Source organism: Misgurnus anguillicaudatus, chromosome 16 (assembly GCF_027580225.2).
Source record: "Misgurnus anguillicaudatus chromosome 16, ASM2758022v2, whole genome shotgun sequence".
In the NCBI taxonomy this organism is placed as follows: Eukaryota; Metazoa; Chordata; class Actinopteri; order Cypriniformes; family Cobitidae; genus Misgurnus; species Misgurnus anguillicaudatus.
Window position 1 is genome coordinate 12,592,017 of NC_073352.2, and position 16,392 is coordinate 12,608,408.

Genomic DNA, 16,392 nt, shown 5'->3' on the forward strand with positions numbered 1-16,392 from the left:
CCCAAACCCTTTCAAGCACTTAACAGTACTGCCAACATATTTTTAATATGTACAATATCTCCTGATACAGCTCCAGTTCAAACATAGGGCTGCAGTCACGACATCACTTTAAAGGGCAAGCAGAGGAATTAAAATATTCTTGCTGCCTGCTTTATGTGCGTGTGAGAAGTTTAGCGATTTGCAAATAGCAGTAATTGAAAAGAGAAAAAGAGAAGTTGGCACCTACTGTACGCACGGCAGAAAATAATAGGTGAGAGACACCATCTAATAATACATTGTCATTAAGCCGAATAACATTTCTCTTTTAAGTCTTTAACTCTGGGATTAGACTTTTGTAATGTTGCACTATATAAAGAAATATATATTTGATCACAGAGTACAGGCGGCCTCACTTATCATCCTATCAAACCAAACAAAATTTTTGGCTTTATCAGATGAAGACGTCATGCTTTGGAAACTGCGCAATTAAAAATTATACAAAAGAGACAGTAAACCACTTTTGTCATAGGAGCAAATGTAGGTTCAGTCTATTACTTATGAATACTACTTTTAAAGTTTTAAATAAAGAGGCTATTATTCTGCTAAGGATAATTCAACTACACATTAATGATTGGCTGTTAAAAAACAAATTAAATTTTTTTTTTTAAATGCAGTGACAAATGTCACGTCTCAAAGTATTAACATATACATCCACAGCTGAACAAGTTTACATTGAATTTGTTTACAATCTTCTCAATGAAGTATTATTACAGCTGATTTGAATTTTTTGCGTGAACAGATGCTATATTTAACAAGTAGAAGGCTGATGAAGATGTTTTATTCTTGCTTTCATTACATTCAGTCTTGTGCAAAAGTCTTAGGCCAACACAAGCTTTGTTATTTTGGCAAAGTTTTAATGTGCAATCATATGAAATTGCCAAAGAGAATTTGCTCTGTTTATTAAGATCCAATCAGAATATAAAGAAAATATGTACAAAACTGTAAAGTAGCGTGCACACCAAGTCATTTACGCCGTGGCCATGTTTTCAATGGAAGTGCGCACATCGTTCAACGACTGATAAACAAAGCAAAAGTATCATAGCGCTCAGCTAAAAAATGCTGGCAAGCGCCTACAGACGGCATCCGCGTTTAAACGTTTTAGTGTGCACGTGCCCAAAAATTTTTTTTTTTTTTAAAACAAAACAGCTTCTTCGGGCAAAAGTCTGACCTATATAAGCACATCTTGAACTCTAGAAGAAACTAAAGTCCTGAAGTCAGGATTAGAAATTCATTTCATTTCTGTGTAAGATAACCACCTTCAGGTTTCTGCCTTTGCTTAAGTGTAAGAGGAGACACTAGAGCTGCAAATTTCGACTATTTTTTCAACCGATTAATCTATCGATTATTTTTTCGATTAATTGAATAGTCTAAAGATTTTTTTTACAAATAATAAATGTAACATCTGCTATTAATCCCAACATTTTATTGAAGCATTTTCTCAATTAAACAAATACACAAACAGTGCCAGTGCCAAGGAAAATATAACAAATCACATAAAAACAAGTCCAACATTAATTCAGCCTAACATAAACAGTGCAAAAGGGGCATTATTCACCTTAAACAAATAAAATATATTAATATTAAATAAATCAAACTGAATAATAACTCCTTATTAATATAAAAACATGTCCCGCTCTTTATTGTTCCAGCCCTAGTGCTAATCATAAACTAATGAAGAGTCATCATTAACTACAAAATGACTCACATGAAATCATAGTTTATTAATACATTAACTAAAAAACATGTCATGTTGTACTTAATGATGACTCTTCATTAGTTTATGATTAGTACATGCATTTACTCAGCATTAGTTCAGACTGAAGTAAAAATAAGTTCATTGTGATTCATGAACCCTTATTATAAAATGTAACCATTATATTATTACTATCAGTAGTAACGTTACTGCATTCTCATTTAGCATCAACTTTAACATTTAACTTTTCTTAAGTCTCGGGTAAATACAAATTTAGTTAGTATGATCTTCTAATATTTTATAAACGGCGTTTACGCTGCTGTTACTTTAAATAAATTTTTACACAGTATGTGTTTTATTTGGTCTCTGCTTAAAGTATTCCCACACTTTTGATCACGTTCTGGCTGTTTGGTATAACACTTGTATTATCCGGTCGGAGCTGAAGCCGCCTTCATTTGAAAACATAAACAATGCGATGCATCGACGCATTTCCGGCAAATCGACGTAATTACGTAATCGACGTAATCGACTACGTCGACGCGTCGTTTCAGCCCTAGGAGACACACTAAATACTTAACACCTTATCTTATATTTTATTCTGCGTTTTTCCTACTGCATCCAAAATTGGTTGTATTCTAATAGAGAGACTTTAAAGTAATTATACAATGTCTTTATATCATCGCAAAAACATATCTAATGGTGACCTAAGACTTTTGCACAGTATTGTACAAAAACAAAGGTACCAATGTAACACGAGCATCAGTGTCCACTACATGCAAAAGTCACTGACCGTGCTCTTCGATGTACTCCACGATGCTCCTGACCAGCAGGGGGACCTCATGTCCTGGCTGCCCGCTGTGCTGCACCTCCTCCAGGGGGATCCCGAACACTCTTGCAGTGCTGAGGGAGTCGCTGAGGGAAGTAGAGAGGCTCTTCCTCATCGCCTCCACAGCCAGGCTGCTTCAGTCCGTCTGCACACAAAGACGTCGAGAGCAAGGTCACGACGGCGCCCGACTCGACACCACCCTGCACAAACACGCTATCATGGGCGAGGCATGAACTCAAACGTCAAACTCCGGACAAAAACAACAAAACAAGCTGGAAATTGGAGCTGGACCTCTCCCAGTTTTGGAAACTGTGGTTGTTGTCACATGAGATGTGTGGATCTTACATAAGCGAAGTGACTGTCATGTGCTGTCAAAAGCAGCACGCTGATTCTGATGATGGCAGCAGGTGGCTATGGTCTAACTAAAGATGTACATTAAAAACAAAAAAATATAATAACGCTAGAGTCGCTATCAGCTAGTGCGCACAAGCTGTTAACGTTGTACAGGGAAATCACTAGATGTGACTAGCATGCATACGTGCACTGGATGTCCATGATAATGACAAGATAGCTGATGAACAGCTGGGCTCAAAAAATCTTATCTTACTGTGTTATCACATTATTACAAAAGCACAGCTTCTGTGACTCACCTTGTTGTACTTCAAACACCAAGATGTTTAGTTTATCTCCTGCTCCGCTCACTAACGGTAAAAGAATTGGTAATCTATGGCTGCTTCAGATTATGGCAGAAGATGAGCCTGTAGTTCCTCATTGACAGACCGCAAATCCTATTCAGGACGTCAGTGGTTAAGCTGGAGAAAAAAGAACAATATCAGCAAATGCATAATAATTAACCAGGGCAAATTTACAAAGCTCTTTTGAAGTTACTAGACATCTGTGGCATCTGAAGTTTCATTTTGTTGGTTAGAAATATGAAAGTTCTGCTTATCTGTATGCATATGGCATCACATGCACAACATTTTAACCTAAAAATGGTTTCCAGTCATGTTACTGGAAGGCTTGGCAATTCACTTTTATTAAGGTAATATGCAAAAATACGAATAAGCAAACTAGAAAGTAAAAGATTACATCGTGTTTATAGGGGATGTCGCTCCGCCCAAACTATTTCATGAACTATTTAACGGAAGTACCTCATTTTTGTTGTGTTCGGATACGGAGTGCAAAAACTGGGACCGATTATAGTTCAGGAACGATTTTAACTTATCTCCTTCTTCGGGGTAGGGTCTTAACCAGCACAACCTGAACTATTCGTGACCTAAGTGTATGTTTATTGGCCAAAAACATGCCATACAGAAAACTAGCAGCGACATTTTTAAAAAGCCTTGTAAATACTAATTCTACCAACATGTTACAAAACATAAACATAGATAAACATGATATTTTCTCAGCCTTGATTATATTTAAAACACTGCAAGCTTAATCTCTTTTTGCTCTTTAAATCGCATAACGTACTGTTTAAGTCTAAGCACACAAAGATCATGGCACTCAACATATCTGATATCTAAGCACTATTTCATGAAGATATTGCTCTATCAACAGTAATACTCACATTCATAGCGGCACATACCTGATTATGAATTGAAATGCGTTCAGAACGTTATTATGAAATGCGTCAATCATAAATCCAGACCGGCTTGTGCTGCTTGTCGATGCCAGATGTTCAATAACATCCATGTGTAGTTTTAGTCTACAAACGTAGACATAGATGAAATATTGAGATATCCTCCACTGTTTACATGGGATGTAATCATCAGTCATGCTTTCCAACAAAGTATGCAGACAGCACTCTATGGTAAAGGCAATCTGATCCATCACGAGTCTTAATAGTAGTCGTGCATGTAAAATTAGCCCACATACAGATTATTCATAAAAAGCTGACTACTTGTACTACTGTTGGTATTGTGTGTCAACTCCTTGCGTTCATTTCAGCCTTTAATCCAGTGCTGTGTGTCGTTTTTTTTCTGTCACTATGCAAGTATTTGAAAATAAGGGCTGCGCGATCAATCGCATGCGATTGTCATGGGCATCTCGTCAGTAAAGCTAGCAGGGCTCGCAAAATCTCTAATCCAACGTCCCGGGGCTATTTGCCTTGCAGTCAGGCTACCAAAATGTATCTATGCCCTGCCAGTCGGGCTATCTTGACTAATAAGGAGAAAACATATAAAGAGTTTGGTTCCAAAACGCGATAAACGCCATTAAAAAAAAAATCAGTATTACATTAGGTCTGTATTTTAATCTAAATTCTTAATTTTACGCAAAATACAATATTCGCCGTTTTATTCTGTCATCTTTTCTCCCTTTTTTCCCCAAAACGCAACAAACGCCACTCCTCCTTTTCTACAGAACGCAATAAATCCGCTCCACAAATTACAGCGCACCATTCCACGCAATGTAAACAAACAATGGCGGCGCGTTGAGTACACAGAAACCTAGTTTTCCTCATCTTGTACTTCGTGAACAACAAACAAACAAAAACTAAATAATACTTTAGTGGCATTGCTAAACGGAAAATGCCGGTTGCCTGTTCCCCCGACAGCATCAAGCCCTCTTGTGCTAACAGATTGACCCCAGGGGATCTTATGAAAACTTTTATTTTACACGAAGCCAACGAAAATCGAGCATGACTGAACCACTTTACAGCTGATCGCTGATCGCTGTCAAAAAAGTTCAGCGACGACGTCCCACGTATAACCGCAGCAATGACAGTGTTCTTAATATGTCAAAGTAAGTGTTTTGGTTAATGCCATTAATGTTTTTTTTAATCACTGTATACCACTAGTCAACTAAATGAATATAACATGGCAAAGATGAATGCACAGTTATATATTGATTCAATAGATTTATAGCATGTAAAAAAAAACTTGTCATGGATTTATTGCATTTTGTGGAAAAAATAATTCATTTTTATAATAAATCTTTGAAAATCAAATTATGGATTTGAATATTTTATGTTTTTATAACCTAAAGATGCTACGTGAAAGTTTGTAAAAGAAAATAGTGGTTTTCATCTTGTCACTTTCTTGGTATAGAAAACACGTTTTACCGAAATTTGTCAAAATGGATTTATTGCGTTTTGGAACCAAACTCTTCATATATTTAAATGCTTATGCTTTCTCTCACATATTTGGATGGGTAATTATGAGGTAATTCAGGAATCGAGTTTACTTTCACTTTCGCGCAAAGCCACAAACTGTACAGGAGGCAAGTCGTACTAATTTGTCTCTGACAATCTGGATCTGTTGGGCAAAATTTCCTCCAATTTCGAATTTTGTAGTTAATATACCAAATTTGTAAGATTAACATCTTAACAAGATTAACAAGAACATCTAAGTGTACACAACTGTGCTATTTAGAGACACAATTTATTTCAATATACTTAAAAATTATTGTAATTACGTTATATTAAAATAATGTGCTTTTTGTGTTTTGATAGATATTTTGTCTCAATATTCTACATTAAAATTAATGTCTTTTTTATTTGGGCTACTTGCATTCATTTTGGGCTACCAAAAATTAAAGCATGCCGGTCCGAAGGGCTTGCAGGGATTTCGAAATTTTGTGGATAAAACGGCTGCGATAATGAATGGGACATTATCTAGCTTTTCAGCACACTACGGCTCTGTGTAGTAAATGCCGCTCCAGCCAAAAGCAGGTAATGGCGATTTACTACTAATCAAAAAACATGCATTACTGATACTGACGAGACGTGCATGACAATAGCATGCGATTTATTGTGCAGACCTATTGCAAATGTGTATAATACAGACACACTTATTGTTTGGGGCAGTTTTCTGTATCACCCATCACTGCGTGAATGCTGCTGCTATGTGTGCTGATTTTAGATCAGCCATCAATACGAATGTTACATCACTGAGTACATCACTTCAGAGTCCCAACTGGCGATGCGAATACTACCAGGGGGGGAATATTCAGTTCTCGGAAAAGCATCCCAGTACCAGAACTAAGTGGTCTGAAAGCGGCTTATTACACAACTTCTTTCACTACAGACTTTGCAGACACACTGTTACAATTCATTACATTCATTTCATTGACTTCATTACATCCATTTTCATTTACTATCACTTACACAAATAGCTTTTTTGAGATGTTTAGAGCATTTTGCCCTGCTAAATTATAAACCTTTTCTCACTTTAAGAACAGGAAGAACGTCCCTCGACCCGATAGGATATATGTGTGAATTGACCGCTAACAGCAGATGTCTTAGTTTGCAGACAATGGACAGCAGATATGCTATGAATCCCACATATCAGCCATGACGACCTTTCACTTACAATGTTCACCATTGTTAGAGAAGTTCGAAACAAACAAAATAAAAATGTCCCACAGCACTGAGATGCCTTATGTGTTTTCAAGATTAGTGCCACAATTTCCATGACAATAACTTTATGTCCTAATTATACAGTATTCCCATTGTATAAAGAACACAGTAAGGCATTTACTCAATCTTCTAAACTCTGAAGAATACATAATGGGTATTTGCTGGAACTTTCTACAGCCGAATCTTTCTGCATTTCCTTGGGGATGCTGTTTGTAAAGCTTAGCGGTCTCACTATGGTTACCATGCACTCGGTGTCATGGGATAAATTTGTAAACGTGGACAACAAACAGAGTCACAGACGGTAACATTCCAGAACATTCACTGGAACGAAAGCATCATGTAGTTCTCATAAAGAGATTTTGAGCCCAAATCTCAAATGCCAACGATTATTTAATAACTCTTAATTAATAATTAAGAATTTTTTAGGGCTGTCTTTAAAAAACTATTTTAGTTAGAAGCATGTCACGGTCAGACAAGTTCTAAGTGTTCTTCATGTAATTTAGCCAAAGCATATGATGCCTTACTGTACCCAATAGCTTAAATCAGGGTCAAAGTTGCTTAGAAAATTTTGGGAACCTCTAGCTTAAATAACAGACTATCAGGAGTACTGTATTGAATGCAATACAAACTTTGACCTTTATGGCAGTGAATGAAACCATTGTAGTAAACTACATACAAAACTGCAAGTGGTCATCTTTTTTGTCCTTATTTGCATACTTAATAGTGATTGGGATATATATTAGCTGGTGAGCTGGTCTCCCAGCTTGGTTTTAGCTGGTTTTGCTGGTGTAACAAGCTGGTCAAGCTGTATTTTGGTCACTGTTTAAGCTGGTCTAGCTGTGTTTTGGTCACTTTTTAAGCTGGCCTAGCTGGACTTAGCTGGTCAGGCTGAAATACCAGCTGACTCACCAGCTTTTCCAGGCTAGAAGGATCAGCTTAAACCAGCTAGTGCCAACTTAGACCAGCTACCAACTTATGCTGGTCTTAGCTGGATTTTTTAGTAGGGTGACCAGTTCTTGGACGATAAATATTTTCAATCATACAAATCACATTCAAACAGTACAGTGTGGTGTCAAATCTGCAATTCATATGTCTTATTTTTTAAAGTACTTAAACGTAAAGAGTTAAGGGTATATATTTTATGCATATGAAAAGTTTAGTTTCACCAAATTTCGGTTTGTCTCTCATTTACTGTAATTACATATTGACCAATCAACCACATTGCTTTTTGCTTCGCCCATTAAAAAAAAAACGTATTGCTTATTTTTTAGAGATGGCTAACAATGGTCTCTTAATAAGAAGCAGAACTAACAAATAAAGGAAAACCCTAAGCCCAAGTTATTTGCATTGGTCATATCACAAGGTATATACAAGACAGAATTTTCCCGTGTTCTCTAAAAACTGGACGAAGAGTGGTCATGTGATTTCCAAAAATGCCATGTCATTTTCAAGAACAAAGCCTATGTTAATAAGAACCATGATTTGTATTTGAATAAGTAAATAAGTAAAGAAAATAATGAAATTATTCATAAATAACCAACTGGTCAAACAAATGACTCCTGACACTTGAACTTGAGAACAACTTGAGCTTGCCTTTGACATTGACGTTATCGATCAAGTGTGTCCTACTTCGCTCTGCTGTGAATGGAAATTTCCAAATGGCTATACTAACCCACTGAACATTGAAGCATGAAGCAAAATTCTACTCTAGCAATGTGTTGGTCCCTGGCAACACAAAACCGAGCTCGAATCATTAGGATGCAAACAAGAGAAACAGCAAATTGAGCTAATCATCTGCTGACAGCATTCTGAAGAGACTCAGCAGTAAGGGTCAAAGCACAGATTAACTACTTAACAAAACAACTTCATTAACTTTACGTCTATCCGAGCTTGGAGAACAGTGAAAATCATCACACGATAGTATCGGAGGGCGAGGCAATAGTTTACTAATTTATTTATTTGTACATTTTTTCCTCATTTATGACAAGTCACTGGATTGGTGGACAAAAACAGAAGCTGAAGTGCAGCTATCAACACGGTCACGACCGCAACCTTCTTATACATGATGTCATTAATCCGAGCACAACAATGACGCCCAGGTGGTCTGAAATTTCCTGCGCGCCAGGGAGCGCATTTTTTTTCTTGGTAAAATAACACTTTTTTGTGTCATTCCACGAGCATGTAAACCATAAACAATGCACTTTCATTGAGCATGAGTAGTGCAGCAAAAATAGAGCCGAAGCGGAAACGATCGCAGCACTGCTGCTTCAGAGTCACTCCTGCTACACATGTACGCGTTGCTGACATGTGCAGTGTGCATGTTCTAACTTGTAAACATGGGCGCCGAAAAAACACACGCCGCTTACATGCTTGTGGTATGAAACCGGCGTTAGACTTAGTAAATATTTGGTTAGCATGTTGATTTACGGTGTGTGCCCCTAAATTTTCTGTTTGCGCCCCTAAAATTTTCAGTTGGGGGCCACTGTGCTCCTAGTGAAAAAGTTACTCTGGAGCCTGGCATTCTTTTCCAGCAAGTGTGTAGAAATAATGTGATCACAATGCTTTGACATTCTTGATATGGCATAGTTCAAAAGAAAAACAAGATGAACCTGAACTTGGAAAAAAATTTGAAACTCTCCAGTAACGCAAATAGCTGTCTCATGCACTTCTATCTTGGATAAACCTTGGTTGTTTGAATTTGCAAGCATTGAGAAATATGTCCCACAAATACAAATAAGGTGGACAAACATACCCCTCCATCATAATGTTTAACTGTCACAACTAGAGATGTTCCGATACCATTTTTCTCTTCCCGATACCGATTCCGATACCGAGTACCGATCCGATACCTGGGTGTGTCTCTGTATAATATACAGCTGTACATACTACTAGCCCTGTATGAATGGATATAACTGTTTTATGGTGTGCTTCAGACTTATTCCTGTATAAAACATTAACAAATACATACAGTGAACTACAGTATTTTTATTATCTGAAAGACATTTAACAGTAATATTTATTTTTCTTATGAGAAAATAAGCCACAAATCTAACACTGTAAACTGAAAGGCTGTTTTAGTTTTAGAATAATTGGAAAAATCTGTGGAATTCTTCGGGATGGTTTTAAATTAAAGAATTTAAGCAATTAAATAGTACAAAATTGCATCTAAAATAATTACTTTTTAAAGGCTTACAATTAAAATGAATACACCAAACCAATGAGTCCTCTGAATTAAACTGGACCAACATGAACCAGATAATGTGCTTGTCAAGATAGAATTATAGTTTGTAGCCTAAAACGACATATATTATTTTTAATATATATTATAGCAAAATAAAAGCTTGTGTTAGTACGTTCTTATTATGAATTAAGCACGTATGAAGATAATTTCTTCATTTTTACAACGCAATGTAAACTTTATATTAAACATAACAAAAGCATTCGTCTTGTAAACTGATTTGAAATAATGATGTGTGCTGACTTTCGCGTCACATAGACGACAGAGACAAGTAAGATCTGCGGTTAAACTCAGTGGTAAGTTTTATTTCATCTCATATATCAAACGGTTCATACTCTTATCATTAAAAACAATCACAGCAATGTACTTGTCAATGCTGCTCACAAACGCATGAGGGTATGTGTGCTTGTTGTCAATGACATCTCAAATCTCAAGCGCGGGGTTTGTGTGCTTGTCAATCACGGGCATTAAATCTGCGGAGTTCTCCGTGTAAATCTGCGGGCGCGGATTCCGTTGGTTGAGACATGTCGATGTTTTATTAGTCTGAAATACTTACAAACAGCGGACATACGGCTACATGCTTTCATTCCTTCGCCGCTCTAACTAAACAATGGTTGCGTCACGCGTGTGGTAACTTCCTGGTGTTCGCATTCAGAGCAGCGAAGAAGAAATGAGTTTCGCTTTGCAGCGTTAGCTATAACGGGCATAACTAGGTTTATTAGGAAAATGGTATCGGATCGGTAGGGGTGGGCGATATGACCAAAATCTTCTATCACGATAGGATTAATTTTATATCATGATAACGATATGTATCACGGTAGAGGTTTTTTTATGTTTTAATAAGGTTTAAATCTTTAATACCATAGAAATGTTCATACTTCTCACAAAAAACATATACAAGCATAGAAAGAAGATAAAAAGCAAACAAAACTCAAGCTCTCTGAAGATAAACAGTCATATAAGAATGATAATAAATAATTATGCATGTATGTATAAGCCTATATATATTTTTATTTAAGGTAGAAAAGTGATTTAATCAGGAGCAGTGAGAGATTTTCTCTCAATGCTGTTTGATTAACACGAGTGACAGACGGGAGTAAAATTAGGTAACTTCCCCTTTAAGACCAACGTCCAGATCCAATACACTGTCACACATGCGCTTTCTGTTTTAGCTGTTTACTTTCTCTTAAGGCCGGGATACACTGCACGATAATTGGCTGTCCCAGACGAAAGATTGCCATCGTGAAACTATCGTCGCGATTTCTGTGATCGTGGCTCTCCATCGGTGGTCCTATGTCGTACAGTGAGAGAGGTTCAAAGACGGCCGTTTTCCCGGTCTTGCGTCCAAAGATAGCCTACGATAGTTTTCTGGCAGTGTCAGAAATTCGGCATGATCACCGCACAGTGTGTTTGCTGCTACGACCTGCGCACCGGTATTTTTTTACCACGAGCGCATGCTGGTGACGTTGCGCAACGTGTGACGCAGCCGCCGAAGCTTTCGTGTCATCATCGTACAGTCTACATGCCTCTCGTACCCGAGTTTAAACGATACATGTCGCACAGTGTGATAAGGTAATGATCTTATAAGAGGACAAAAATCGCGCAGTGTATTCCGGGCTTTAAGACCTGACTGGTCGTGTTTATGAGGATGCTTGCAAAGACGGGAATTTTGACGCATATATGTATTTAAGGCCAATAAAGCGGGAAAAATGCTCGCGAGCTTAATGAGCAGCAGTCGCGCGACTTGCGCGTTCCTCACAGACAGAAAAAGCAGCGGCTGCGCGACTTGTCCGCTCCTGACACACAGAAAGAACGCACGCATACAGATCTGTTGTCTGTGTTTCAATGGCTTAAAATAACTTGTTTTAAAACTGCAGTGCTTAAATACGTGTACAAACGTTACGTTTTCGCGACCACGCGCACAGGAGCGTGTCGTGGGCACGTAACCTCGATAGAAACGATAGTCCAAAATCTCTACCGGTTGACAATTTTCTACCGGTTAATTATGTCTACCGGTTTATCGCCCACCCCTACGGATCGGTACATGGGTTCAAGTACTCGCCGATTCCGATGCCAGATTTTTTTGTGGTATCGGCCGCATTTCCGATACTGGTATCGGAATCGGAACAACTCTAAGTCACAACGACCAGGTTACTATTATGCAACCTGAATAAGGACTATGAAGTTTATGCCTATACAGAATCAGTCCCCAAGCATCAAGCTAATTTACAAAACGCAAATAGGCTACTTCTTCACAATGACTCACAGCTTGTGCACTGGTTTGGTTTTTGTTTATTTTCTACTCACGGCACCGTCATAAAACGAAACCGAAATGCTTTTTTAGATCTATTCATGTAGCTCCCATTTTGCTTCTATACAATTCACACCAGTCATAAAATATGAACCTTTATCAAGCGTTTCTTTAGCCATCCACACCAGATACCTAAACTTCCACCAGATTCATCACAAGACTGTGACCACCACCACAGTAATATTCAGTTTTGTACAAAAAGCAAACACAATTTATTGCCATACATTTACTGCAATAGAGCAATGATGCAGAGTCAAATCTAATGAACGCACGTCACTGTATTCTAGCTCACATCCCATATGGTGCGCCAACTGTTTTTATGACAATCTGCTGGATAAATCAAGACAAGTCTGTGGCTTACAAAGAAGGCCTGCATTACATGCTAGCAGCAGCAGTAGTGAAATCTTCTCAAGGACAGCTGGGTTTAGCTGTAATCCGAAGAAGACACTATCAGCATGTTTAAAAAAGCAGGCCATCTTATCGCCGCTCCATTGGTACTAGGGATAAAACCCCATGGTTACCCAAGTCTTTCTAGTGCCCACTTTTTAATTTTGAAAAGGTTTCACGCTGGTGAAACTTTCAGACATCCCGCACGTGACTCATTGGGTGATTTGATGTGTTTGGTTAAAATAAGACTATTAGATTTTCTTACAAAACAGGACACCAGGATTGACTTTTCTATGCAAATTTCAATGCATGCCTCCACAAATGCCATTACAAAAGCACATGTTATGACGGGTCATAAATCGTAATAGGGATCTAATCTTGTAAAAGAAAGCTCATAACAAAAATTATTGAAAGGTGTTCACACAATGAACAATCAAGTACAGTGGTTCTTAGGGGTGTAACGGTACGTGTATTCGAACCGGACCGTTTCGGTTCAGGGCTTTCGGCACGGTGCACACGTGCACCGAAAGGCCGAATGCATTTTGTGTGCGCCTGTGCGGAACATAATACGTGCGTTTCTGCACGAACATATTAAGTGGCGGAAGTCTCCTCGTTCAGCGCAAGTCTTCTGTCAAACATATAACATAATTCGGCCCGCTGAAAGATTTTTATTTACTTAGTTGTATATCCGTTTGATTATTGATGTAAACGTTTACGTGTCGTATCCAAAAGCGCATGTTAAACGCGTGTCAACGCGCTGCTTCGTTCTTTCAAAAGTGAGTGAGAGGTTGCGCGTCTTTCGTTGCTACGCATTCATGAGACGCGCTTTCTGTGACAGCGAGAATAAGGAATGCGTGATCAGATTTTTCATCTGCATATCACGTCAATCATATCATTGTCACAATGCGATCAGCTGGTCGGGACAGAGAAGAGGTGTAACCCGGGCTTACTCAGCTGTTACTCAGCTGCGGAGGGGTTCGTAAGTAAACTCACAGCTTACATTGATGACACAAGCAAAGATTAGGAGAAACGTGCAAAAGATCAAAGATGGCTATGTATGCAGCTCACTAATCTCAAAATGAGTGTATAATAAGTATATCATCATGTTGCTTGCTATGCAGTTACACATAGAGCAGTAATATTATTTTTATACAGAGATGGTACATAGCCAATTCAATTCTGTGAGTTAAACAATCCAAAATAAATCAAAACAGAACATTTTTGGTGGCAAAAATGTAGGCTAATTGTTCATAAATGTATTCAGGAATTGAATTTGTTAGTTCAAGGTTTTAGTAGAAAAAGTTTAAGAGAAGGTTAAGAAAAGAGTTACCTTCTGTTATAAAATAATGTAAAAAAGAACTTTGCAGTAGTATTTTATTTATTATTTTTTCATTTTATATATATTTTATATGTGATATTTAATAAAAAAGTGTTTAAAAAAGTGTAAACAAATTGTAAAAAAAGTTAATAGTAATAAACAACCTGCAGTTTAATGTTTGCATTTTCCCCTTACTGTACCGAAAATGAACCGAACCGTGGCTTCAAAACCGGGGTTCGCACCGAACCGTGATTTTTGCGTACCGTTACACCCCTACTGGTTCTCATACTGGGGGGTGAGGTGGTTGCCAGGGGAAAATAGTTTTAATGGCTTTTTTAAATACATTACTTATAAATTTGGCGCAATTAAACCTCAGAAATATGTAAGGACGATGACGGGACGTTGAATTATTCGAAAATAATACACACCCAAGAGGTGGTAGTTTGGGGGGGTTCAAATTATTCAAAATACTGGAGTACTGGAAAGTTACCACAGACATTGCTCTGGTGGTTATTTTAAGACATTTGACAGGTTAAATGTGCGTTTATTGAAAAATAATGCATACCTGTGGAACCTTTTAACCAATCAGAATAAAGCATTCAACAGCCCCGTGGTATAAGAGGCTTTATACCACGGGTCTGTTGAATGCTGCATTCTGATTGGCTGAGAAATGTTCTATGGGTGTTGATTATTTTTCTGTAAACCGCACACCTATCTTTTCAAATGTCTTAAAAATAGGCACCAGAGCAATGCTTGTGGTAACCGTGGTATAAGCGGAATAATTGACTCCGGTCCTTTGAATTATTTGAAAATAATGCACACCTGCGGTTTAACGGCACTCCGCTTCGCGTCGTGCCGCATTACAACCTTGGTGTGCATTATTTTCTTATAATTCAATGGCCCGTCGTCAATTATTCCTTACATAACCAACAGCACTATGTTGGTTTATCTAATATGTTTTGTTTATTCAAATTCATGCTTTTTGTGCATTAAAATTTGAACGTTTTTAATTATCTAAAATTATTTGTATAAATCAAATAAAGGTCACTAAAACCAAAGTCAATTATTCAGTCAAATAAATGTATTATTAAACAACAGTACAATTACCCCTCAGCAGCTGCTCTAGAAACGCCTCTATCATGCAGGATTCAAGTTTCACATCCCAATTAAACGAAACTAAAGCTATTTTAGGAAACCAAGAGGGCTCCTGTTCATTTTTAAGGGCATCTTTGACTTTGACATCCCAAAAAAGAATTTACATTTATTTTATTACAAAGGATTTATTTTACTTCCTGGTATGTTTATTTAAAAACGAAACCTTAAACTGTCATTTATTTGACCGAACTAAGCATCATCTTAGCTCTGTTTGGCGAAATAATATATGTACTTCATTTGCATTCGTAATAGATGATGTAGCTGTGTGTGTGTGATCATACACGATTCAAGGACACCTAATAAGCAAATATAGGACACTCGTGAACCTAGAATTTCGTAGAAATTATTGATTTGTACGCGATCACGTTAGCTAGCTAGCTTAGCACTGTCAACATTTATCCCGCACATCAGTCAACGCAAAAAAAGCTTTGCAGCCACTACAAAGGCATCATTAACAATCATTAAATATAATCAATAAATGAACAAATAAGTATAAAACGCATTCAAAACATCATATGACTACAAAAGTCAGCCAGACGCAATAAACATGGTTAAAAATTTAGAATGAGTCGATCTCTCATCTGGCTAACCCGACAACTAGCATCCGCTAAAGTCAATCCATCCAATAACCATCCGCACTTACCAGGTCAAAGCAGAAGACAAACGACGCCAAAACGATTAATTTAACTAGTCCTTGTTTCGAAGTCAGGCGATACTGGTGATAATATACAGTAACCAGCTACAGTGTTGTGCTGGCATGGCCAGTTTCATTTGAGCCGTTGGTTCGGTGGAGCGGAGACAGGAGTGATAGTTACACACCCACAGGCATGCCAAAAAACACACTGACCCCGCCTCTCTCTCTCTCTCTCTCTCTCTCTCTCTCTCTCTCTCTCTCTCTCTCTCTCTCTCTCTCTCTCTCTCTCTCTCTCTCAGCATCTTCCCGTCCTTCGAGCTCTCACACTTCATTCCAGAATATTCTATTGATTTTAATATGCTTAACATACATTTTTTAGTTATCTTAACTCAAATGGACGTGAAATGAGCTTGTACATTTCCCAGTTCCAA

The 16,392-nt window shown here is 37.8% G+C and overlaps 1 protein-coding gene across 1 annotated transcript in view; it reads right to left on the reverse strand.

The window, feature by feature from the left end:
- The window catches only part of fam13b (family with sequence similarity 13 member B), a 65,585-nt gene extending 49,432 nt beyond the window's left edge, over window positions 1-16,153 (reverse strand). Inside the window, exons 1-4 of the mRNA XM_073854131.1 lie at window positions 15,971-16,153; window positions 4,147-4,266; window positions 3,209-3,370; window positions 2,523-2,703 (exon numbers count right to left, since the gene is read on the reverse strand). Coding sequence (XP_073710232.1) covers window positions 2,523-2,673 — 151 coding nt within the window. The 5' untranslated portion in view covers window positions 2,674-2,703; window positions 3,209-3,370; window positions 4,147-4,266; window positions 15,971-16,153. The remainder of the gene's footprint in view (window positions 1-2,522; window positions 2,704-3,208; window positions 3,371-4,146; window positions 4,267-15,970) is intronic.
- Window positions 16,154-16,392: the final 239 nt, after the last annotated feature.